This window comes from Crocodylus siamensis, chromosome 4 (genome assembly GCF_052110815.1).
Source record: "Crocodylus siamensis isolate JL-2025a chromosome 4, ASM5211081v1, whole genome shotgun sequence".
Taxonomy (NCBI): Eukaryota; Metazoa; Chordata; order Crocodylia; family Crocodylidae; genus Crocodylus; species Crocodylus siamensis.
The window spans coordinates 12669353-12695911 of NC_143398.1; the positions used below are offsets into that span (position 1 = coordinate 12669353).

The 26559-nt window shown below is 48.0% G+C and overlaps 1 protein-coding gene across 1 annotated transcript in view; it reads left to right on the forward strand.

Moving 5' to 3' along the window:
* Positions 1-23306, forward strand: part of CAMK1D (calcium/calmodulin dependent protein kinase ID) — a 329871-nt gene extending 306565 nt beyond the window's left edge. Inside the window, exon 11 of the mRNA XM_090041796.1 lies at positions 23052-23306. Within this exon, the coding sequence (XP_089897922.1) occupies positions 23052-23053 (2 nt within the window). The 3' untranslated portion in view covers positions 23054-23306. The remainder of the gene's footprint in view (positions 1-23051) is intronic.
* The last annotated feature ends 3253 nt before the right edge of the window (positions 23307-26559 follow it).

Consider the following 26559-nt stretch of genomic DNA (forward strand, 5'->3'; position numbering starts at 1 on the left):
CAAACGGGGCACGGGCACTCTTAAGTGTGGTGAAAACTATTGCTGAACTAATGACGACATCAAGCTTGTCCAATAAATGCATGATGCTGCGCTGCATGTGTTGAACTGTGCTGTTTCTACACTTCCCGGAGCTTTCCTTTAAGCCCATTCTGACCCAGCCCCCTGGGGTTTGTATCCAGTTCAGTTTTGAAATGCCTGTGTTTATCTGGAACGCGTTGTTACCTTGTGCTAAATGCTAATTGTGGTGTTTTTTGTATACAACCACTGCAAAGCCTGAGAATGTATCTTGTTCTCCAATTGGATGCCATGCAGCTCTTATGGGAAGACCCGCTATTTAGAGGGACTCGCGCCTATGCAGCAGTCTTATGCATGTCAAGGTATGGGGAAATCAAAGGGATTCTCCCCAGAAAAGGATTTTTAAGAATTGCACCTGCAGTTAAACCCCCTTGCCAGGGTCTGCTCTAGTCTGAGGCTAGCCAAGGCTGCATGTTAATATATCTGGTTTTTATTTTTCTACTTGTAAGAGAACATTAAGCCTCAAACTGGCTGGCTGTTCATATAATTTCTCCTTTTCCTACAAACTCTTGGGAATTTGTCTTTTTGCACATCTGCTGCAGAATGCCCTGTATCTTTGGAACCCAAATGCTGTGAGCATTTCGAGCTCAGCAAGTGGACTGAGCTAAATGTGGGGTATCTCAAATGCCTGTGATTTCCAAAGTATCGAGGGCCAGAACACCCCATTTTGTTTTTTGCTTCAGTTTGCATTTAACCTTTCATGGTTCTTGTGATCCTGCCAGCATTCATCCGCAAAAGGGTCAACTTTATTTTTCTTATTGCACAGGAACGAGTCTTCTGTTTGATCGTCCGCTTGAATCACTTTATACATGATTAACCTTTCTGAGGCAGGATGATGTTCTGAGTAACTTTCGAGCAATCCCATTCAGCTTATCCTTCGAGGTGAGAGAACGACGTGCCTGATGGCTCTCGGTTTCTGTAGCGTGTATTACAGATCTGCAAAGGGAGCCATCTGAAAGAGCTGTGAAATTCATTTTCAATTAGAAGACGTGTTTGATCATTTCTTCACAGTCCACTTCCCTGCAAAGAGCATGGAAACCAAGGGAAAGTTACCCAAGTGCGGTGTAGGAAAGGCATAACTCCTTTCAGAGTCATGCTTGGGACTTAGAGTTGTGCCCAAGAGCTTACCAGAACTGGACCAAGGAGGACAAAGTAGTGAGGGGTCTGGTTTACCTTCTCCAAAGCCTCAGTTCTACAAAGCACTTGGGCATGTCTCCTTGAAGTCAGTAGAGCTCATGTGTTCCTAAAGTTAAACACAATTACATGTAGAATCAGGGCACGAGGGAAACCGAGTTCCTGCTGTCCTGTGTGTCCCCGGGGAGCCGTTGGGTGAAGTTCTCCTTTAGGAGACCTCCTAATGACCCCCACATTGCTTGTGCACACACAATGAACACAGCCAAGCCTCACAAAGGCTGAATCTTGCCTTCAGAGAGAAGCCATGTCAGAATTTACCAACCCGTGATTCATGTCCTCTTTTCACAGCCCCGAATACCCTAAATGCTTGAGCAGAATATCAAACCAGGTCATTAGCTCCGAGGGAGAGTTAGTGTTTGACTTGTGTTTCTCTTCCAACATGGACTAGAGCGTTCCACTAAGTGCTTGCTTCTAACTGAGAAGCAACATTTCAGTAAGTCTTGCTTTTTGTTTTATATATATATATATATATATTTGATTTGGGACAAAAACACCCAGAGCCAAAACAAGAATGATTCCCCAAGAAGCACATGGCTGCAAAACATCTCTTAATCTTTTGTTTTTCAACAAAGATGCAAGCATGGTTTATAAACAAAGAAAAAAGCTTACCGTCTTAATCCAGGAATGTCAGTGTGCCTAATATTATAGGTCTTGTGACTGATATAATTTCATAACAACATCCTTATCCAGAAGAAGGGAAATTGTGTATCTACTCCATGCATGTACTAAGGCATTGCAAAAAGTTTAATCTGCGTAATGAGTTTGCGATACTGCAAATTGTTAATGGGGCTACATCGCAAATGGTTCTCTGCCTTGACAATCATGTATACATATCAATATTTCTATCATAATGATAATTTGAAGGGACAACTACTTGTTTTCCTCCAATAAATCCAATTAAATCCATGTTCTGGAGTGTCTTACTGTTTTCAGATATCATTGGTGTGTGTGAGAGAAAATGACAGACATGGCCTAGCTTAACAGGACCTCTAAAAGGTCCATGGCATTATTCCTATTTCAGAGAAAGAGACCAAGGCACTGAGTGGGGTGATGATTTAACTAGCAAGCAGCTATGCGAGTAAAACTCAGATCTCAGGGGTCCTAAGCTAGCACTCTGTCTCTTAGGTCACACCCTTCTGCCACGTTTGTAGATTATGCCAATTGGGGACATGGTGGCAGTGTGGTCAAAGTATCCTATGACAGCAATTGCAGTGCAAGTCTGAGCCTTGTTAGGACTCTTGCTGGAGGCTGCCCCCATTTGACCCAGTTATGAAAGGGTCCCTAGTCATTTTGGACTTGGGAGCTGAAGGCAGCAGGAGGTGACAGCAGACTCATCACTCCATTGTAAGCTGTTGGCTACAAAACCCGGCATGCCTCGTCCCTGTAGTCCAAAGAGCTGCTAGATTGGGGATGAACATTTAACTTTAATAAATGTAATATATTTGAGATGTTTCTTGAGGAGCAGTTCTTTTAGCTAAATCTTGCTTTTTCTGGAGCCTCCTCTGAACATTGAACATGAAGAAAAAAGGCCGGACCCTGAGGTCACAGTGTGCTCACTGTCCCCGTTGGCCTATGAGTAAGGGAGTGATTGGGTTATGGGTGGTCAGTCTGAGTGGCACATGCTAGGTCGAGAGGTTACTGGAGCTCAGGGTCAAACCAGGTATCCATCTGAGTTCAGGATATCAAGTCGAAAGTCAAAGACAAGGTTGTCAGGACGAGCAGGTGATCCAGGCTGGGAGGTCCAAGAGTGGAACAGGAGCAATCAGGAATAAGCAAGGAGTCATAAGCTGGTGGTCCAAAGCACAGGGTCAGGTTTAGGAGTTTCACGCACACCAGAAGCGCAGCAGAAAGGTCTGTTGCCCAAACAGCTCTTCTGCCGTCTAATCTGAGTTTATGTGGCTAGTGCAAGCAGGGCTTTTCCCTGAGAGATTTCTCAGCCTGATTACCTCTAAATGGGCCCGGGCTCATTACACTGTGCTGACCATCCTTCCAGGGACCTCAGGGATTTTTTTTTCCAATTTTCCCTGATGCATTTTGAGCAGGTGTCATGTATTAGTCCTACTAACCAGTGCCTCATATGAAGTACAAAGGAAGGAGCACCAAAAAGTGGAAGTCGACAAGGTAAGTGGAAATAAATCAATCACATGCATCCCAGTTGGCAGCTTGGGTAAGGATAGATGGAAACAAATGTTTGTTCACCAGCGCAAGGAGTATAGGCAATAAAATGAAGCAGCTAGGTTCCTGGTGTGAGAAACAAATTAACGTTATAGGAATAACGGGAGCGACTGGGAAATAATAGGCATGACTGGAATGCAGTAATTGGAAGATATAAACTATAGGGAGGAGAGAAATAAGAATATCAGCTGTAGGGTAGCACTGCACTTTAATGAAGTGAGAGACCGCAGGGAAATAAGATGAGCTGGCATAGACGGGACAAACCGAGTGAAAAGCCTATTAAGCAGGAATAACAAAAAGGACCTTAGAGGGAATGTGCTAGAAATTTGTTATGGACCCTCAAGTGCAGGCCTGAAAATGGATAGGGAGCAAGGCAATTACAGGTGCTTGTTAGCCGGACTTCAGCAGTGCGTGAGCTCCTAGACCAGGTCCTGGAGGAAAGACTCGATATGGATGTGAATGAAAAATGGGACAAAATATAAAACCTGATCTGAAGACGATTGTGCCAGATGTCCTTCTAAAACCTAATAACAGACTTCTTGGATAACGGGATTTAATTTATCTAGATTTAGGCAAATCTTTTGACACTGCACTTCATGGGCAATTATTGGCCAGGCTGGGGAAGGATGAGCACCAGTGCTATAGTTGCAAGGTGGATAGTTGACTTAGGGCATGGACAAATGTGTCTTTGGAGCTGTTTCAAAAGAACATTTCACAAAAGGGAGTTGCTAATCAGGAGCAGCTATTACAGGGGTGGGCAAAATATGGCCCACGGGCCGGATGCGGCCCACCAAGGGATTCTGCCCAGCGTGCAGCTGGTCCCCAGTCCCACCTGACCCAGGGGGCAGCCCAGGCCATGACACATGCCCCAGTCCTGCCACCCCCAGGCACACAGTGGGGTAGGGGCAGTGTCGTGGCCAGACTTGGCTTTCTGGCAGCCACCATGGCAGCACCTCAGTCTGCCCAGCTTCCTCTGCCAGTGTCTCTGCCACCACCACTGGATCTTGGCCCCACTGCCTTGGCACCCTGGTCTGTCCACCCTGTACCCACCGTTGGAGGTGCTGGACAGAGTGGGCAGGTGGGTGCAGTATCCACAGGGACTAGCCCAGGATGGGGTGGGTGCATGGGGAGCGGGGTCCAGGAGCAGGATTGGTGTGTGGGAGCCAGGGCTGGGGCCCAGATTGCAGGGCAGTGACAGCTTGGGGCCGGGGCGTGGGGAAGAACCACGATCCGTTCCCCACACATCCTTACCCGTGGACCTGGCACCGGTCACAGGGACATGTGGGAAACACACTGCAGCTCTGCTCCAGGCCCCGGCCCCATGCTATCACCACTTTGCAATCCCAGTCCCGGTCACCCATCCTGCTCCCAGAAGCTGCTCCCTGCCTGCCCATGGCCCCATCCCATCTGCCCAGCTGAGTGCACCTTGCCCATGGGGCTCCCAGGCTGGTCTCCATCATGACCCCACCTCTCCATCCGCTCTATCCAGCACCCCCAGCAGTGGGTGCAGGGCAGACAGGCCTGGGGCCAGATAGGATCCATTTCCGCCATCCCTGGTCTGCAACAGCTGACCAATACAGCCCATATAATTGCTTACCCCTGAACTTGTATGTCCTAAGAGTGGGGAACTATACAAGTGTAGCAAAACTGCTCCAGCTTTACCCCTGGATGAAGCAGTGTTAAAGCTGGAGCTGTTTTTCTATCTTCGTGCCACACCCAGCTTGTGCACACAACTGCTAGAGGGTAGCTGCCAGGTATGGAGCAGGAGTGCCCCCCCCCCCTTTTTGAAACAGCTCCAAATGCGCGTGTGTCCATGGGCAGATCTAAAACTTTGGAAAAGGGGTGTGCAGATGCTGTGGTGCATTATCACATCTAAAACAACACACATTTTTGTTCTCTACTTAAAAATAAACTAGAAGTTTTACTAAGATGCTAGGAGCCGGAGGCTGTATCTTTCACATTAGGATTGAAGCGACAAATCTAACTTTGATGGAGTGAGTTAAAAACAATTCGCAGGGCTGTGAAAGGTTGCAGGAGCTTCATTACCAGGAGCAGCTCACAGACGGCAGCTGCAGAAGAAAGGGTAGCTTGACCGGTGGAACATCAAGATGGTTAAAAAGAAGAGAGGGTTATTAACACCCCTGGAAAACAAGTGTAGAAGGGATCAGGGAGACTTTAATGAGCCAGAAAATCAAGTGAATCTTTCAGCATTGCCGGACTAGAAATGCTGCTGCCACTGCCAAGTAGTTTGTTTTAAACTTTGGATGAGCCAGGAATCGAGTGCGCACCCCAGCCCTCCTGCCCCCCAGATCCACCCCGTGTGTGTCATACCCTCAGCAAGTTGGCTTCCAGGAGTCCAGGTTGCAAGATGAATTATCTGACCGGAGAGCAGTCACAGGCGATGTTCCTCAGGGAGCAGTCTTGAGACCTGTCACATTTACCATTTTTATCAGCAAGCTTAGTACTTGAACCAGATGTGTCCTGATGAAATTAGCAGATGGCATTAAGCTGATGGGCTAGCGCCAAGGTGGAAGGCGAAGACCAGATCCTTCTACAGGAAGACTGAAATAATCATGTGGATGGAGCAGTAGAAATGGAATAAAGTTGAAAATTTAAACATGGAGTAGAAGACAGATTTGTATTACGCAGAGTGCTTGGGGCGGGAGAGTAAGAGGGGGTAAAATATTTTATAGAGATGAAGAATCAGAAAAGTTTAACATTGACGGAAATGTAAAGGAACTGTCGGAGACTGAACGGAAGAGAAGGAAAAAAACATGAGACTCCTGTGGACATCGATTTGAGTTAAGGGAGCACTGTTGATGGAAGATTAATACGTGGCCTTATGTATATTTTATGGGATTGGCCATGTCTTTAAATGTTAACTTTGTCATTTGATATAGTGGCTTAATTAGTAAAGAACATTAAAATGAAATGGCATGATGTTTAACAGTATGAAGTGCAGAGTCACGTACTTGGTGATCAGTAGCAAGGACTTCAGCTGTAAGATGGAGTTGCTTACATGGGAGACAACTGAGAAAAGAAATGGAACCAGATTTTTTTTCAGAGGTAAAACAGTTTTAATTAAAATTTTCCAGCCAGCCAAAAACATTGGCAGTTTGGAAGAGGAAAACGTGGGTAGGCAGCTCTGGAACGGCAGGGCCACCGCCCGCGCTTCCTGCCAGCTCCTGCTTTCCAGAACCCCTAACGTGAGTCCCGGGGTGCATGGGGTTGGGGGTCCGGGACCCCTTAGGGGGGTTTTCACTGCCCCTCTTACAGTCAGTCACAAACCAGCCATTGTCTTGCCACAGTCATCGGGCACCCTCCTGCTGTCGTGTGGGCTTCCGCAACTCTCTGTTGGTGAAATGCAGTGACATTAAGTGTCTGCCTAGGATGCAGGTTTGGAAAGGGAAGCAATGTGAGAGTTGCCATTACCACGCAAGAGCTCACCAGATCATAGAGTATTTCTCTGCTGGGGAGCAAAGTGGAGATCCTGGCACAGGCCTCACTGAACGTCATGCTACCTTATGCTGACTCCCATGATGACTCGGAAGAGATCAGTGTTGGCCCCAAAAGCACCCAGGGTTACATTTGGGGGTAACCCATAACATTTGGGGATGTCAGGAAGCCTATTAGATGCTCATCTCTTTTGTAAATCCGGCCCCCAAAACTGGAGCACCATAAAGGGTGAGGCTGGACATGTTTAAATCAGTAGGTCCAGATGCTCTTTACCCAAGGGTGCTAAGGGAATTGGCGGGGGTCATAGTGGGGCCCTTGGGACGGCTCTATGAGTGCTCGTGGGGCTCTGGCCAGGTACCGGAGGATTGGAAAAAGGCCAATGTGGTCCCCATTTACAAGAAGGGGAGAAAGGAGGACCCCGGCAATTATAGGCCAGTCAGTCTGACCTCGGTCCTTGGCAAGACCTTTGAGAAAATTATCAAGGAGCACATCTGCAAGGGCCCAGCAGGGGAGGTAAGGCTCAGGGGCAACCAACATGGGTTCACTGAGGGCAGGTCCTGCCTGACTGACCTGGTTTCTTTTTATGATCAGGTCACAAAGTCTCTGGATGAGGGTGTTGGGGTGGATGTCGTCTTCCTGGACTTTAAGAAGGCTTGGACATGGTTTCCCACCACATTTTCTTAAAAAAACTTGGTGACTGCAGCACTGATGCCTACACAGTCAGATCGGTGGCAAATTGGCTAGATGGTTGCACCCAGAGAGTGGTGGTGGACGGGTCATTTTCAACCTGGAGGGATGTGGGCAGTGGGGTCCCCCAGGGCTTGGTCCTAGGGCCTGTACCGTTCAATACCTTTATCAGCGATCTGGATGTGGGTGTGGGTGGCCTGCTGTCCAAATTTGCTGATGACACCAAGTTGTGGGGCGAGGTGGGCATGCTGGAGGGGAGGGACAGACTGTAACTAGATCCAGACAGGTTACAGAGGTGGGTGGATGAGAATAGGATGCAATTTAATGCAGACAAGGTGCTGCGTCTAGGGAGAAGGAACCAGCAAAATACCTATAACCTGGGGGGCACCCTTCTTGTCAACATGGAGGCAGAAAGGGATCTTGGGAGTCATTGTTGATGCCAAGGTGAACATGAGCCACCAGTGCAAGGAGCCAGTCAGTAAGGCTAACCTTGTGCATCTACAGATGCATCACAAGCAGGTCCAGGGAGGTGATCCTTCCCCCTGTGTGGTGCTGGTCAGGCCGCAGCTGGAGTACTGCGTCCAGTTTTGGGTGCCGCACTTCAAGAGGGATGTGGCCAGCATGGAGAGGGTGCAGAGGAGGCCACTCGCATGGTCCAGGGGCAGTGGGTCTGGCCCTTCAAAGAGAAACTAAAGGGCCTGAATCTCAGCTACAAGGGAAGGCTGAAGGGGGATCTGGTGGCCATTTACAAACTCACCAGGGGGGACAAGTGGGAATTGGGGGAGGCTCTGCTCCCCCCAGGCACCACTGGGGGCTACTAGGAATAATGGCCACAAGTTGTTAGAGAGAAAGTTCAGGCTGGACACCAGGAGACATTACTTTACAGTCAGGGCTGCCAGGCTCTGGACTGGGCTCCCAAGGGAGGTGGTGCTCTCTCCTACCTTGGGGGTCTTCAAGAGGAGGCTGGACTGATATTTGGCTGGGGTGATATGACCCTGGCACTCATTTCTGCCCGGGGCAGGGGTCGGACCTGATGATCTGTTTAGGACCCTGAGCACTATGATACTATGAGAAACATTGGTCGCTGGCGGGAGGTAGAGACAGCAGGGTATGTATCTTCAGGAATTCACCCAGGCATTGATTGCCCCCCATACCTCGGGACTCTAAGCCCAAATTTTAACTCCTTCTCAGCATCTCAGACCAGGTCCTCATGACTTCAGTGGAGTTGTGACTATTTACACTGACTGAGGCTCTGTCCTTTTATTTATCAGCTAAAGCAAAAGTGGCCGCGTCGGTCTTCTGCCAGAGTCATGCCTTCAAAACTGTTGATCGCTTTGTAGACTCAACAGTCGCCTTGTGTAAGCTGAGCTTTGACAACTTCCCTGTGAAACAGGAAGGAGATAATTGCGAAGAACAATGGAAACCCAGAGCCTGGTAGACAGGATTGGATGTGGTGTGTCGATGTTTACTTGACCTCATTGCTTTCACCTTGCTGTAATGGGCTCATCTGGGTTTCGCTTTGGGTTTTTTGTCAAAATAAAGCCTGGAGCACAATGAAACCAAAGGGACAAGACAGAGGTGGGGTTATTGAAAATATTCCTCCTGCAGTGCTGCCAAGGTACACAGCCACTTCCATGCTGAAGTGGAAGGCAACTGGCCTTGTTTAAAAAGTTTGTCGGCTGGGTGTGCACAAAGGTTATGGAACAGGCCGTACTTTAAACGCCTCGTTCGTAATCCATGCATTAGCGTCCAATAAATTCTCCTTCTTCTTGTGCAAACTGGGAATGATACTATGTGGAGCTTGTTCTTGCAGTCCTTACACGATCACCACCCTGGGAGTTTTATCAGAGCGAAGGCTGTGCTAAACGATGATGCCTCCATCTCTCATCTTTGACCCTGCTGTGTAGCTTCATGCGTTGGAGTGCCCCTGTTCCTCTACCCATCAGCTAGTTTACAGGCCCAGGCTCAAACTGATGTCTTTGGACTTCCATCATCAGTTCTCGTATCTCCTGGGTGAAGAGGCTATAAGCACCATGGAGCCAGGGATATTGAAAATTGTATAAAATAAAGGCTCCAGTGCATTCAAGACAATAGTGATAGACTCACTCATTTCACTGGGTGCCAGCTTGTGCCCTTAGGTTTCCAAAGGGTCTGTAAACTCATTGTGCTCGTGGCTCTGGTACCCTTGTGTGGGTCACAGGTCACTACCCGGTCATGCCCTTGCACTCTGGCTATGGAGCAGCAGCAGTGGACCCGTGGGGACCCAGCAGGAGATGATGGAGGTGTGTGCTCATTCCAGCAGCGGTGGCTTTTCCCTGGCACCAGCGCTTCTGGGATCAGAGGCAGGTATGTTCAGACAAGACCGCAGACAGGGGCCACGGGACTCCAGTGTAATACAAATAATCAGTAAGGATGTCTCTTAGCTGGACTTGGGACAGGGAGACAGGAGCATCTGGGTCAACACACTTTGGATGCGGCTGAGTATTTCCAGATCACTCGGCATTTCTTAAATTACACGGATCAGAATTCCTTACTTCCATCTTCTGTTCAGATTTCCTGACTTTCTTTTTTTTTTTTAACTAATACTTTGGTAGCATCACAGTCAATTAATGGTCTGTTTACAGCCTTAATAAAGGGTTTTGTTTCAGAAGCGGCATACCAGGGCTGAGGGTCTATTTGCTGTTCCCATCTAACTCAAAAGCTGCATGTTGCCTTTGGCACTGGACAAGCTCTTGTGTGGCTACATGCTCTATTTTGTTAGGCTATAAGCATCCGAGTTGTGTTCATGTCTTTACTTCCTACCACAATCTAGTTATGACTAAAAATAGATTAAAAATTACAAGCAAACACTTAATTCTGTAGGAGGCCATCTGGACTGACACCCTCCATACCGCAGAGCCACTTAGCAGTTTTATGTGATCGCTATTGAGAGTCAGCATCTGCTCGAAGCGGTATGTGAGATAGCACTGTTACTTCCTGATCCTATTAGAGGGAGAAAATTGTGGTATCTCAGATATCACTGTGGGAAAATATTGCTTTCTGTTGGCCATCCCTGGATAATGGATATTTTAAGCAAACAGGGAAGTATGCATTGTTAAGAGCTTCCATCTCGGCTGATCTACTGGGTGTTGATGCACAAGCTGCTTACATAAGTTGTGGGGTCTTAAGGTTATATTTAAATTGCTTGTCATATGGTAGGTAAGTATATTGGTACGGTTGAATGAATAGTGCACTTTGCTTATATGCCAAGGCGTATTTTCCCAGAAATCTGTGAGGTTAATACAACATATCAAAGGACTACTGAGCTTCTGGGATTAACCGGTGTACAAAAGAAGTGTGTAAGATAAGGAAAAGAAGTAATTTATGGGCCAGTTGGTGCAATTAATGTGGAGCAATAAACCCCGGGACCGCGGCACTTCGAGCCAGGTCAGAGCAGCTCTAGCTGGCAGGGGCCCCAGGAGTCAGCCTGCCAACCCAAGGCTGCCCCTGCCCGGCTCAGCGTGCTGCGGAGGAGCTGGCTGGGGCAAGCGGGTGCTACCATGCGGCAGGCAGCCCCAGCCCCAGCCCTGAAGCACCATCAGCCCCAGCTAGTCGGGTCAGTGTCTTCGCTTGCAGTGCTGAGGAGTAAAAAATGCTGCAGCCAGATAGTATTTGTATTTACAAGTACTATCCAGCTGTGGAGTTTATTAGTTTACTCCTGCCTAATAGCACAGCACATGTAGACGCGAGACATTTACAGCAGAGCTAATTAGGCAGCTCCACAGTAAACGTCTCATGTAGATGTGCACAGGATCGATTAGTGTTGAGAGTCCAGGAACCAAATCTTTCCCAGTGTTACATCTTGCTTAACTGCCACCTTTACTGCCACTGAAAAGTCTGGTTTTCTGGGGTCCTAGAACAAAGAAACTGCTCAGATTTCCCACCTGTTTTCCCTAAAGTATTTAAGTTACATCCTCAGACATTTTCACTGGGAACAGACTTGCAAAGGAAGCAGGAGGGCTGTGACCCCAGAAAGAAAGCAGGCCTGGGCACACAGTAGAAAACTTAAATCCTGGGCACTGACTGGTAGTTTCCACATAACTCACCAGGCAAGATTCATCCATCTCTGAGCTTTAGGACTGAAAAGGCTGCCTGATGTCTGGCACCCAAAGCTAATGGGTTTCACCTGCTAGCTTATACAGAGCTTTACAAAACCACAGGTGCAGCCCCTCCTCCAAGGACTTGGCTTCGATGAAGAGTACCAGCCTGAAGGCAATAGAGGCTCAAGGGAGCAAAGCAATGCATCCCTTCAGAAGTGGGCAGGATGTCTTGGTAGCATGAAGGTGGGAATGGGAGAAGGGCACGGGGAGCAGAGCTAGGAGGGATGCCCTGGAAATGCAGAAGCAAGAGGAAGCATGTGAGGGCGGAGAAATGAAAGGTCCTTGGGGCTGTTCTCACTGACTTCAGAAGCTGCGCTGTCCCCCAGCTTCGCACAAATCCGGCCAGAAGCAGCATCTGAATAGTTGAGTGGCTTATAGTCAGTGAGGCTGCAAGGGGAGGAGAGGCAAGCTGAGGGGGAACCGGGGAGGATGAGTTTACAACAGCTAAGCAGAGATGGCCAAAAGGTCTGATTGTGAGGATGGAGGAGAAAAGGGCAGGTTTGATAGGCATCGTGGAGGAAGAAACAACAAGACGAGGCAGGAGTATGGATGTCAGGGAAGAATGAGGAAAACGAGCATTGCTCCAAGGTCTAGGGATGGGTCCAGGCTAAACGAGGTTTAAACTTCCCCAAGGTCTGATTGAGCTTGGATCCCACCCGGCTTGCACTCATCATTCCTTCCCGCGCCTGCACTTATCGTTCAAAGTTGCTTCTTCTTGATTTCTGCAGTTTTCCACCACAATTTATGAGCTAAGATTTGTCATCCCAAACACAGCTACACCTACCTGCTTTTCTTTATTGCGGGCAGACAAAGCCAGTGCGCGGTTTTGTGCTTCTGGATCGTTCCCTTCACATGACAACTGTCATCCCGCACCTTCTGCCCAAAGACCCTTGGTTCATTTTTTCCAAGTATATTTTAATATGCTTCCATCAGCACTTGCCCAAACTTCCCATAAACTGCTGATCTATAGAAAAACTTGTTATTTTGCCATGTGTTTCCTTTAACCCATTCTGTCTGTATGTGTGTGTGTGTGAAAGAGAGAGAGAGCAAGGAATACAACAACTTGCCCAAGGGGCTGGACTTCCCCTACATGCACAGAAAAAGTTTAAACAATTCCATCAGCTTTGCCAACTCATTGTCTATGCATGTCTTCGAGGCTCCTTGGGGATCTTAAGGAAACATATGGACAAAAGCTGGCCACAAATTCAAAGTCTGGAGAGTGCAGCCTGTTTCCAGTCATTTGCAAATGTGCACATTGGTGACCCACTGTTATTGCTGCCAGTAGCCTCAGTCAATTAGAATATAAATCTGATAAAGTACTATTTCAGCTTCCACGTGACGGCAGGAAGAAGAAAATCCCATTTCTCAAACCACTGCTCGCGCAGTACAATCCTGTCTTGCTGCTGGCGAGATGGAGCAGAGGTTTTGTGGTTTGTACCAGACCTCGTCCATTAAAGAACCAAGGGCTCCCCCACAAACCACAGCTTGCTTTGTCTTTAAGGGGAAAGTCCTGCCAAGGTCATGCTGAGAATGGCACTATGTGTCCATCTGACCCTTCACCAGTGAGAAATGCTTTGCTCTGCAGAGAAACCAAAGTGGAGGCCTTTTTATTCCACCACCACAGTAGCAAAGGGGCTGGACCTCTGGTGAGAGCCGTGGATCAGGACGAGGAGCTTGGACTCCAGGGGCGCGTCCAGACGAGCGCAGTCGTGCGGTACGTGGCGCTGCAAACACGTTTGCAAGCACCACCTACCGCACAGCGTGGTGTTCTCTGTGCTGCAAGGGCCGGCTGCCCGAGCACGGGCTGCTCTGGGGGGTTTTTTGCCTGCGGTTTTTTTGACCCCTGGATATTGCGTGGTATGGACATTCCCCAGGGACAAGAAGCGACGGTGCAAGGTGAGCCACTGCTGCTTGTCCCCGGGGAGCCAAATGTCCACGCTCATGTGGACACACCCCAGGGGGCTAATTCTGAGTCTGCCCCTGACTTCTCTGAAAGCTCCTCTCTGTCTAAGTCTCAGTTTGCCTCCAACAGGACTAATTGGCACCGGGGAGCCTGGCAGACATCTGCTTTGTTCGGTGGCTGAATCCTAAAGCAAATGTATTAAAAGCATCTAGTGCTTCCACCTCGGCACCTCCTGAGCTCAGTGATGGTAATTTCTTCGACTGTTTTTGATCTCCAAAATACTGATGTAAAAAGTTTCATGCATGTGCAGCATGATGCTCTTGTTACTTGTGTACAGTGCAGGAAGATTAAAAGGTGCCTTGTACCCTGTCAGAGAAAACTGTCAGTATACCCTAAACCAGCGCTAGGCAGAGAGCCGCTGCAGGGGTCTGCCCATGAACGGCTTTCGGGAGCTGTGGACAGGGCCACAGGACCACGGCAGGCTTCCCTCCCCTACCTCGCTTGCTCACAGAAGGGGTTAAGGAGCATAAGTCGGAGGCAGCAAGAAACGCTCCGCATCGTTAGAGAAGCTGCTTCAGAAGAGTGGAAGTGTGGGGCTGGAAGGGATGTCAGGAGCATCGTTGAGCCCAAGTCCCTGCAAAGAGGTCAGCACAAATATACTTACATCCTTCCTAGCAGGTATTTGGGCTTTCCCTACCTCCCCGGGCACCTGTTCGAAGGATTCCTCATCCTATGAGTTTGCAGGCTTTTCCTAATGGTCCATGTAACTCTTCTTTGCTGCAAATTAAGCTCTTTTTCCTTGACCTTCTTCCTGCGGCCACAGAGAACAAACACTTTACTTTACTTTGGAAAATGTCACCTTGCCCTTTGTCAGATCCTTTTGGAGGACTTTTACCACGTCTCTCCTCGGTCTCCCTTTTTTGAGACTAAACAGGTCCCGTTCCTCCAACGTCACGTTTCCCAACCCTCTTACCGTTCTTGGTAACTCTCCCCTGTGCTCCCCTGTTGGTCTCTTTTTATAGCTTTCAATCCGCCCCAAACTGGGCACCGCTCTCCAGCCCAGGACTCCCCAGTGCTAAGTGAAGTGAGATCATCACTTTCTGGGACTTGCGGGAGATGCATCGAGGGCTGAGGGGAAAGAGCCCATCGCAACGAGAGCAAAGGACCACAGACTCAAGGAAGTACGGCCAGATCCCAAAGCCATTGGATCACGGTTGGGATGCAGAGGAAGAACTGACAGCAGCAGAGTCAGCGGGAATGAGGACGGAGAGGGCATTTGCCACCACCCAGCAGGCAGTCATTTCCTATTGTGAATATTGCATATGCTGATTGGGACACAGGACAAGTATTTAATCTTCCAGCATCGTGCTGCAGTTGTACCTACCTGGCTGACTCCAGGCCATTCCTGAGGCTAGGCTACCTGCAGGATACTGTGGTTTATTCTCTTCTCACTCAGCGCTTCTGACCTGCGCCATCCTGAGCTGTCTATTAGTTGTCCGTGACCCTCTCGAGTCATTACTTAGGGTCTCTTGTGTTTGCTCCTGTTCTGAGTGAGCACTTCGGTGCCTTTGTAGGGACACGGTCTGTCTCATGGATGTTGCTCTCCTTCCCTTACTTGCTGCACGCCGTCTGAGAATAGCCAGCCTGTGCCAGTCATGTATCGCCACTCCCTCTGGTATGCAGGTAATCTGTCTTGCATAAAAGCCAGAGGCTTAGGTCGCTATTTTAGCCCCCAGAGCAAAGTGTGAGAGGGCACTGTGGTGGGTGCCCAAGCACCTTGTACAAAAGATGATTTATGCTAGGTGGGGGGTTTACATCCTTTATCTCAGCTGCAAGCTGGAGATCCCTTGTCCCAGCAAAGCTCCCCACACGTGTCCAGTTTTCCTGTTACTGCAAGAGCAACTGCTCTGCAGTTGATCCTCCTGCTGTCACCAAAGCAAGGGTCAACGAGGTGGACTCTTTCACCATGAGCTGGGTTGTAAAGATTGCCCGCTGTGTGAAGACAGGACTACACTGAGCAGCTGGTAGCCTTGGATTGACCTAATCCATCCCGTAGCCAGGATGACTGTCAAAGAAATTCAGAAATAAACTTTATAAAAGCAAAACAGGATGGAAGAAAAGTAGTTCCCTCTCACTTTCCTGCCACCAGCAGCATCCCAAACTATGCGCCAGGCCTGGTCTCCCCCGGCTGTATGAGGGGGATTATTACCTGTTTGCTTTATGCTGTGATGCCTTTGCAAACACAGCCTTGAACTCGGTGCTGTCATTGGAAACCCATGTCTAATTTCTTCTCCCCATTCCCTCCTTCTTGCTCAGCATTACTGAGTCCTAGGTTTCTCCTGCCCTTGTGTCTTGCCCAAATTCTCTCATATGGATTTTCTGATTTTCTGCCCATTGCTCTAACCTCTCATTTCTCTCTTCTCACTGGGGAAGATCCTTTGAATATAATTAATATAATTTATTAGCATGCCACGTGCTTCCTGTTTCAGAACATTAATGAAGATATTACCTCGGACCAGGTCTGCCCCCAGTTTCTGCTGTAGGCAAAGCCCCAGTGCTTATCATCAGTGCGACATAAAGAGAGAGCTTCTCCCCATGCCTGTTTCTGTATTAAATGACGAATGCTGCTGTGAAGATACAGAGAAACATGAAACCAAAGCAAATCTGCAGTTAATTAAAAATAAAGGGGATTAAATGTGCACCAGAAGATGCATATGAAGTGAAGATCAGACTGATCCCAAGCTTGAAAGTTCAGTTTATTATCCCGTTATCGCAAGTTCATACATAGGGAGATGCTGTTGTGTCTAGAGCTGTAAGTGGAAAATTTCAATTAACTTCCTTTAAAAGGATGTGATCAAATTGTGGTGCCTTTATTGCATTCAGGCCTGATTGCACGAGGTGTTTAAGCAGAATGGGCTATACTTTTGAGATGGGACTTAAGGCCTTTGCTGAACCAGAACCTAAAAGCCTGTTTCTAAACCCAGTGAAGTGAACGGAAAGACTCCCCCTGAAAGCAGTGATCCTGGATCAGGCCATATTGAGATTTAACAGCACAAATGCTCCTAATCACCCTAATGATGATGGCTGTGGGGAATCCTTTATTTTTTTTACACCCTGCATTTTCTCAGCCCCAGTGTTGCTTTCCCCAACACCTGATATGTTAAAATGGGAGCATTTTTTATGAGGACAATAAATTCTGATTTCCTACATGGACCTGCACTTCAGTATGTGGGGCCTCTATTTCATGGGGCTGGCCAATCCTCATTACAAATCCCCAAACTTCCTGAGACATTCATCTTTCAGGCCAAAATAGTTGAAGGTTAATCTCTGCCTTAAAATGAAGTTGACCCTAGGCACCTGGGAGGTTGCTTTTCCCTCCACAGCAGCTGGCATAAAGAAACTCTCAGCCTACCCTAGGGCGGCCGTCATAGAGGACAGCCCGGTTTTCTGCTACTCTGTCCTCTATTGATACGAACCCCGAGCCTTTATGTCCTCTATTTTTCTCTTGAGGACATCCAGCGTCGGGTTTCGTATCAATAGAGGACAGAGGACAACCGGACTGTCCTCTGTGATGGCCACCCTACAACCTATAGCAGTGAGACTCATGGGGGCAGGAGATAGAAAGTTCACAGGAAAGTTTCATTTAAATTATGGAGCTCAATCCCCAAAATATGAATGACTGGAGCAGAAATATCCCCTATCATGAGCTGCCACTTAGCTGAGCTACCCCGAGGTGGCAGCCTTCTTGTGGGTGTCACTACAGAAGTGGGTCTTGAGGCACTGGAGAGATGGGAGGAGTAGTGGACTTTCAGCTTAGTTTGCAGAAGGTTTTCCATGTATTGAGACTGGTTCAGAAGTATTTCTGGGGTAGGATGTGCAAAGCACTCAGGTCAGACCGCCGAAGATACAAAGATGTGCATCTATGAGGCCAACCGTTATTTCTTAAAATCACAGTGTTGTTGTTGACTTACATTGCAGTTATGCCTAGCAGCCCCCAGGACCCCACCATGCTCGTGCTTTACAAAGGCACTCTGGTCTAGGACCAGGTGCCCAGCAACGCTTCCTGCTTTGTACCTATAATTCAGTGACATTGCAGCAGGTCATGAGTGCTCAACCCTTGGCCCATGGGCCAGAACTGCCCATGGGGCTCTCCATGGGTCCAAAAGTTTGGCAGTAGGGGAACATTAATTGCCGCCTCCCTACTGCCAGATTTCTGGACCCTGGGGAGCGCTGTGGTGTGGACAGCCTGGCCCTACATGTTAGATTGGGTGCACAGGCTGGGGCAGCGTGAGGCCCAATCTAAGCATGCAGGGCCAAGGCTTTGGATCCAGGAGGACAGCGCTGGACTGAGGCAGCATGGGGCCTGACCCACGCACGGACCCCACTCAGGATCTGGCAGGTGGAAGTGGCAAGAAACCAGCAGGGGAGAGGGGTCAAGTCTCTGGAGTGAGGGGGTTGTATGTGTGAGAGAGAGATCCTGCAGCCAGGGGACAGATCCTACCACTGGACTGGGATTTATTTGGTTACCTGGTCTGGTGATTGGCGGCACCTTCAAGCCTCCCTACGACTGGATCCTAGCTCATGGCGACTGGATCCTAGCTGCCAGAGTCTGGAGCCCCTCTGTGTACACCCCAGGGCTGCAGAAATCCCAGCCATGTCCTGCTGCTCCATCCCGACTGGACCCCCAAACCTGCTGGAGCCTGGCACCCCTAGGTGCCCAGGGAGTTGCAAATACTAGCTTTGCCTTTGTTACTCTATTTACAGGCACCGTGGGGTACCTGGAAGAGATTTTAAAGGTAGTCACTTTGTTCAAAAGCTGAAGCAAATAGGATTCACATTTGCCGTGACAGCACAGTCATGTGGTGTTGCCTTGAGTGTCTCGTCTTGTAGATTCTGGGGACTTAATTCACATCGCTCGGTAGCATGTGATTTAGTGCAAGAGAATCTGACACTGACTTCAGAAGGGCAATCCTGGACTGTAGCTGAGGCAGGGGGGCTGGCCTTCAGGCAAAAATAGAAACTAGAGAAAACGGAGCATCGCTATCAGTTATAGGACAGCTAGGAAGCCTAATAGGTTATGTGAAGAAGCAGGGACTTGCTTGGTAGGACATCCCATGTCTGGGGTCGTGCCAAACAAGTGCTGTCAGAACAACGACTCCATTCCCGGAGGAAGAAGGACATTGATCTTTAGCCTGCAATGAATGGCTGCTCGTGCCTGACTAGCTCCACAACCGGTGTCCAGGCCTTCCCCTGCAGCAGAGCTGATGCTGTGCAGTGCAGAGATGAGCAGCCCATGTGCAGCACCGTTCACCTAGTAGTGTTCACGGGGGTCTCAGCGCAGCACTGACTTGCACTCTGTCACACGAGAACATAAGAGCTGCCATTCACTGGGTCAGCCCCCAGGTCCTTCTTGTCCTTTCTCCTGTCACACGGTGGCAGACACTGGATGCACTGGGTTGCATTCCCAGCACAGTTATTTATTCTGGAGCCCCGGCGATAAAACATGCTCTTTCTCCACCCACCCTCCTGCAGCAGTGCCTGTCTTCCCTCAGGAATGTGGTCTCTGCAGGGCCAGCTGGAAAAGAGAGAACAAGGAGCAATGGGCTCAAGTTGCAGCAAGGGAAGTTTTGATTCGATATTAGGAAAAACTTTCTCACTAGGAGGGTGGTGAAACACTGGAACAGGTTACCCAGAGAAGTTGTGGACTTTCCATCCTTGGAGGTTTTTAAGACCCAGGTAAACAAAGCCTTGGGTGGGATGATCTAGTTGGCGACGGTCCTGCTTTGAGCAGGGGGTTGGACTAGATGTGACCTCCTGAAGTCCCTTCCACTCTAACTTTCTATTATTCCAACAGTAATCAAGTAAAGCATTAAACCTTCAGTTATCCCTACCACCTTCTTAGCTGTGCAGTTGTGCAGAACTGTGTGTTCCCCTGGCCAGGATTCAGACACGCATCACTACTGGTGCTGCAGGCGCCAACCTCAGCAAGTCAGTTCTGTGTTGGTGCTTGGTCAGGGTTTACTGACTATCGTGCATGGGCAACACATTCATGAATATTGTGCATCAACTTGTGCTCTAGAAGTGCTGTGCTGGCACTTGCCATGCCTCCCATCAAGCAGGTGCTTGCAGGAGGGGACTGTGCTGCTACGTGGTTCAAACCCTCTCTCTCAGAGCCATGTGGCACGCGTGTAGAGCAGCTGGAGCACAAACACGGGGCCCAGCAGAGCTGGGTTCTAGTCCAGGTCTCACTACACGCTTCCTGTGTGATCTTCAGTCAAGTCACTAGAGTTGTTCCACGAAGTGAATTGAAGGTGTGATCAGAGCACACCCCTATGTAATTGAGCAAACAAAAGCAGCAGGACACAGCAAATAAACTGTAGCTCATGCTGGCAATCTCACACAGAGGCCCCAGAGAGCCTTTACCCTTCTGGCTAGTATGTGCTGTGGGATCTTCCCTGCTTTGGTCACCCTATAATGTACTTCATGCCTCCAGAGGTGGCTGTGGCACCCTGTAGTAGCCCCACTACACCCACTTTTCTACTCCCCAATTTGGCTTTGCCTTCTCACCCATCACACCGTGATGTTTAAGTTCAGATATGGTTTCAGGAGGCTGCTTTCAGAGAACCAGAGTTTGGCCTTTGGTGTCTTACTAAGTCCTGCTCATGCTCAGGCTGCAGGTCTGCCTGATCCTTGCACCCTAGCCTGAGCGCAGGGCTTGGCCTGGGCCCCTGACCATGCCTGGCCTTCAGCTCCCACTGGGCTGCTGGCCCTGTCAGGACTTCAGCACCTCACAGGCTAGGGACAGAAGTTACACATAAACTGGTTTAAGTAATCTGGAACTGGTTTAGACCTGTAACAGAACAGAAGTTCAGTGCACATAAACCAGTTTCAAAATGGGTGAAACTGGTTTAAGATCAGCCTGGCTGAAACTTAACAGATCTGGTCAAACTGGTTTATGAAACTTCTGTCCCCTTCCTGGTTCAAGTTAAATCACAGTCCCCTAGCATGCTTTCCAGCCCTGGACTGGGCTGTGCTGTGCTGTCTGCTCTAGCAGAGAAGGGTTGGGGGATGGGGTGGCGAGAGCAGGGACTGCCCCCCGCCCAAGTTAACTCCAGCTGGGATCTGGGACCACGGAGGGGGTTAAACTTCTCTTCTCCTAAGTACAGAGCTGCCCTGCCTGTTAAAAGTTTACTGCTGGCTGAAACTGTGGACTACAATTCCCAGAGGCACCAGGAAGAGGAAGTGATGACCAAGCCTGCAAAGTCTCCTGCTGTTGTGATTCTGGACTGCAAATCCCACAGGCCTTGGGGACAGTGGAAAGAGGAAGCACACACACAGCCCATGTTGGCTACATGCCAAAGAGCCGTGCTTTAGCACCCCCCACCTTCTGACCTGAGCTACTGCAGGTATACGGCTGCATTTTCTGAATCAAAAGTGACTGTCTGTCCAGTTGTTTCTCAGTTTAATCAATGCATCTTAGACTAACCTGCAAAGACTGAATCAATTCAGCCTCAGGCTTTGTGACTGTCTGTGCTTAGCCACAGGCTTCAGCCTGGCTCACTCTTATTGGGCCACTTTGCTTCTCCAACCTGCCATTTACAACATTGCTGTCTCCTTTCGTCAGAGATACAAGGTCCCCTGCTACACATCCATGCTCAGGTGGGCTTCCATATGCTACAATCACAACTTCAGAAATAATGTTTTGAGAATGGTTGTAGCAGCATCGATTTGTTCCAGATCCATTATTTACAAGTTGTCTTGAATTTGTGGGTTATGGAGTGGGGGTCCCCATTAGCACAAGTTTAAATTTCTTTGACTATTTTAATTTTGAGCCCAGGTAAGTATTGAATTGGTGTGAAGCTGCATACTACCAGGTAATATTAGCTGTCTGTTGGCCAATAAGTGACTGTTTTTTCCTGCCATCTGCTTTATATGTGGGATTGTTTGTACTTGAGAATCCAGTAAGATGACTACTATGCCGGTGATAACAGAACAAGTAAAAAGGAATAGCCTCAGGTAGCAGACATTCTGTATGTGCTACGTTTAGACTCCAGGGCTAAGTACAGACAGTTAAAAAGCCCAAGGCTGAATAGATTCAGTCTTTGCAAGTTAGTCTAAAATCCACAGATTAAACTGAAACAAGTGAAAAAACATTTACCTTTGATTCAGGAAATGCAGCCACACGCCTGCCGTGGCTCAGGCCAGAAGCCGGGGGGTGCTAGAGCACAGTTCTCTGGCTGTGTGTTCACTTCCTCTTCCTGTTTCCCCCAAGGTCTCTGGGATTTGCAGTCCAGAATTACAGCAGCAGGACTCTACAGAGTTGCTCATCACTTCTTCCTGCTTCTTGGTGCCTCTGGGATTTATAGTCCACAGTTGCAGCCAGCAGTAAGTTTGAGTGGGTGAAAGGGTGTTAAACCCCTTCCCCTGCTCTCTGGTCACTGACCCCAGCCAGGGCTTGCCCGGTGGGGGACAGTCCGCCCCTCTCCCCCATAGACTGGGCTGCATCCCTAGCTGGGCTTGCCCTGCACCTCCACCCCCTTGTCAGCCAGCCCTCAATGCTCCAGCTAGGGAGCAGAGGTGTGGGGCCAGGCCTGCTCTGTGGTGGGATGCCCATGCTGGGATGCTGGGGAACTGATTTAGCTTGAACCAGGATGGGGTCTGGGGCAGAAGTTTCATAAACTGGTTTGACCCAAGTCAGTTATTTATGTCTGATACTACATTCACCTAGGTTTATTTTAAACCCATTTCAGCCATTTTGAAATTGGTTTATGTGCACTGAACATCTGTTCTGTTACAGGTCTAAACCAGTTTCTGATCACTTAAACCGGTTTATGTGTAACTTCTGTCCCTAGCCCAGGGGTTCAGAGCTGCAGATGATGTAGTTGGGCCAGATACTGTAGCTTGTATTTGGGCAATAAAAATGGATAATTTTATGACCCTCAGAAGTTTTTTGTAGTTGTACAACCCAAAATAATTTTGATAATTAAAGCTCATGCTACATGTAATAAATTGATTTCCCATTAGGGTCAATGGCCTAACTTGTACAGCTCTGTGCAGTTGACAGCAGGTATTAGGAGGTTGTAGGAAACTGAATATTTTTTTGTTACCTTGTATGGGGGCAGAATACTGGATTGGATTCATTGGTGGTTTAATCTGGGGTGGCTAATCCTGTATTTATAAGAGTCCCTGTACTGCATATTTTCTTTCTGACTGATATCTAATACTCTCCTACTCCCTGCCTCACCTTCCTCGCCAGCTACGTTTATAGCAGTTTCTTTGCATTTGTAGTTTTTAAAGCCAGAAGGAACCACCAAGATCAACTAGTTTGAGTTCTTTTATAACACGATTTGTATAATAACCCCCTCGCTGACAGAGTGGATGCCAATGTTAAACCTGATGTGTTTGTGACCTCGTTACTACAGGAAACTTTCTTGCAATGAAGTCATTGATCCTGGAAGCTTTTGAACATTTCTCTGCCCAAGTGGATCATCCGTCTGCATCCATGTGCACCAGCCTTGCCATCCATGGCTGCGCCTGTTGACTTTATATTGGACGTGAGTAACTCCTCAAACAGACTTTGGTTTTGGTGCTTGTTCAAGACTCTTCAAATGCCAGTTCCTGAATGTTTCATGTCCTGATCAGCTGGCATCCTAGGTGGTAGAGAAGTTGTGACAAATGGATGGAAAGGACACTGGAGAAGGGTGGAGAATAAGACCAATAAAAACTCTATCCCTGATTTCAGTGAAAAAGGGAGAAACTTGTTTCTGTTTATTGTTTTGCTAATGCAAAATTCTTTTTCCTGAGAGCTGCTTTGCTCATGCCCTCCCTGAGCAAAGGAGAGGGACAGATTTCAGTACCAAATGTTCCTTCTGGAAACTGGCAACACTTCCCCTGTTCCCACCCAGTCTCGTGTTTTTGTCAGACTTTTCTGCGTTTATGGGGAATACTCCTGGCCCTTCACCATGGATCAATGTCCAAAAAGAGCTTCGTGGCAACACTAGGTAACTTCATCTCTGCAACTTGCTGGATAGCTCAACATGCCCCTTGTTCGTTAGCAGCCATTTTAGTTCACCTGTAACACTCAAATTGTGGCAACCCCTTTTTATTAATGCTAGTGTTACCCAAGGCGCATGTCTAGGCTCATAGAGAGCACTAAGCCTACAAACATCTCTCTGAGTGACAGCGAGCCCATCAGACCACACAATCATTACTCAAGGCTGCCAGCTGCCTAAACAGATGGTTTGGGCAAATTAAAATTTTCATATTGGGGGCAGGTTAGACGAGTGGTAGGAAACCCTCAGATGCCAGTTCTAAATTGCTGGAAAATGTAGTAATGAACAGTCAATGCAGTATCTTAGCAATGGGGGAAAGTGAATTATAGGGGAAATGTTGTGCACAACCAGGATACAAACAAGAAGCAGCTGGTGCAGCCATGCTCTGCTGTGCCAAAGGGATGCAAGTTCAGTAGATTTTCAGAGACAGATTAATTTCCCTGAATCGCAGCAGATGCTGCCAGCTCCGAACCAAAGGGGAAGTGGACACATGCCATTACTCCCACAGTTAAACTTTGCCTTGCGTGCCTGATGTGAGGAGAAATGGAAAAAAACTATTGATGCAAGTAGATGAAGCGTAAAATAAGGCTAAGTGTGTAGAGACTCTTGTGTCTTGCTTTGAATGCGTAATCCTGCGCCTGTTGTCTTTAGTGGCAACACTCCCAGAGATCACAATGGGAGGAGTCCCGGGAGCTTGGTACAATTAGACTGCTTACTTGGATGCAGCCAGTCTGAAGAGCCGGGAGACTTTTAGCTGTGTGGGTTTCATAGCGCTGATTAGGAAAATATGCTCTTACAGGTAAACTTCCCCTTGCATGAAGGCTGGCTTGTCTGCAGGATTTTCTAGGTAAGTTCCTCTGCAAGGCAATATTTCAGGTGATGAAGACTATACATCCTACCCAAATACCTTACCAGTCCATACACAAATCATAGAGAATTAGGGCTGGAAGGGAGCTCATCTACTCCATCCCTCTGCTCAAAGCAGGACCAGCCCCAGCTAGATCATCCCAGCCAGTGATGTACCGAAGTCTCTTCTCCTATTCTTTCTGCGTACAGGTACTCCTCACTTGATGTTGTCCCAGTTAACGTTTTGTTATTACATCGCTGATCTATTGGAGAACATACTCGTTTGAAGTCGTGCAATGTTCGGTTATAATGTTGTTCGGCTACCGCCTGTTAGTAGGTAACTACTGTGACATAATTGGATTCATGTACGTAATCATTTCACTAAAACGTCTCATTTTTCAAGAACATTTCAGGAGCATTAAGCGAGGAGTAGTATTATGGTATAACACCCATGGATGTGCAAGATGCTTGCAAAGGCACTCTTTGGAGTTCTGCCCCAAAGAGTTTACTATATAAATTACTGACTTGATGGACAAGCTCAATTTTCTCTTGGGTTGGACTCTGCAGCTCTTTAACAGCTGGTAACCATTTAGGATGGGAAACAGAGAGTAGTTTAAGGTCTGATCGAGGCTGCAGGAGGACTTTGAGGGAAGTTAGTGCAGTTTGCAGCCTTGCCTACAGTCCAAGTGCCGTGGGACCTTCAGTGGTTACAAGAAGTCCCTGGCTTTTTGCAAGCAAGCAAGAGAAATGTGTGGTTGGCTTTTTGAGCCTAGAGATTTTGTTTATGTCCCTAGGGACATCACAGGTACCAGATGTACTGGATTCTCTCACCTGCATGGATATAATTTCATTATATCCTAATTTACATTAGGACTGGAGACAGTGGAATTAGGCTTTCTAAATTTTAAAAAGCACTCTACTCTATGATGTTACTACCTTTGTGTTGCTTAAGGCTGAAGGAATTGGAGAGCTCTGGTTTAATCTCTGTTTCTTTCCCTTTTGTGTTCCATCGGCTTGGGTAAAGGCACTGGGCTAGGCTCTGACACATCCATTTCTTAGGTGTGTTCACTTTCTCATTTTCATGCCTTGGTTTTATGCTTTTATTAACTGGGTCTACAGTACTGCAGATCCCCCCAAGCTATAAAATCTACATTCAGCAAAATAGAAGAAGCCTATTAGGTTCTTAAAGCATCTTTTCCCTGACTATGACAGAAGGAAATGATCAGGGCTGACCAGAAAAGATTTCTTTTTCATGAAAAATGTTGGGGTTTAATGCTGGTTTCTGTTTCAAGGAGTGCCTCCAGCCCCCTGTAGCCGATGGTCTGGTGTTCAGAGCACAGCGTAGGATCGTAAGCCGTGTGGATTGAAATCCTCTTGGGATGAGATAAGTGTAGGACACAGGTCTTCAACTTCCTGCGCAAGTGTCTTAACCACCAGGTTACTGCTTCATTTCTGTATCGAGTAATCCGTGTGCATGGCTCTTTCCTGCTTGGCATTTGAGGACTTGCTCCTTAGAAGTGAAAAAGGGTTGAGCTGAATTCTCTACAGGGCGTCTGCGCCTGAGATTTCATACAGGCTCATCACTTGGCCAAAGCTGGTTGTCATTTCATCTGAATGGCAAACAGCACATTCGTGACAGAAAGGGTCACCCCCTGCCATGTTTGCAGTTCCTGCACCAAAGCCTGGGATGCTAAAATATGTAAAATAAAACGTCACTGTAGTTCTTTTATTATTAACATTGCAAAAAAAAAAAAGTCCCTTCTCTTCCTCTCAGAAATAGCAGAAGCATTTTGGCTGAAACTGCCCAAATACTTGAGGCTGACCTGGAAGATTCAGCCCATATTGTTACAGTGCAGGAATGTTTTAAACTGAAAAGAGGGCCTTATACTGTCATGAACCCTTAATACGTGGATTTCACCAATCCCAATTTTGGGACCAGGCGACCTCTTTTTATGTGTTTGTACAGTGTCTAGCACAATGAGGCCCTGATTTGGGGTGTGGGGAGGAAGCAGATGAATAATGTGCAGTCATA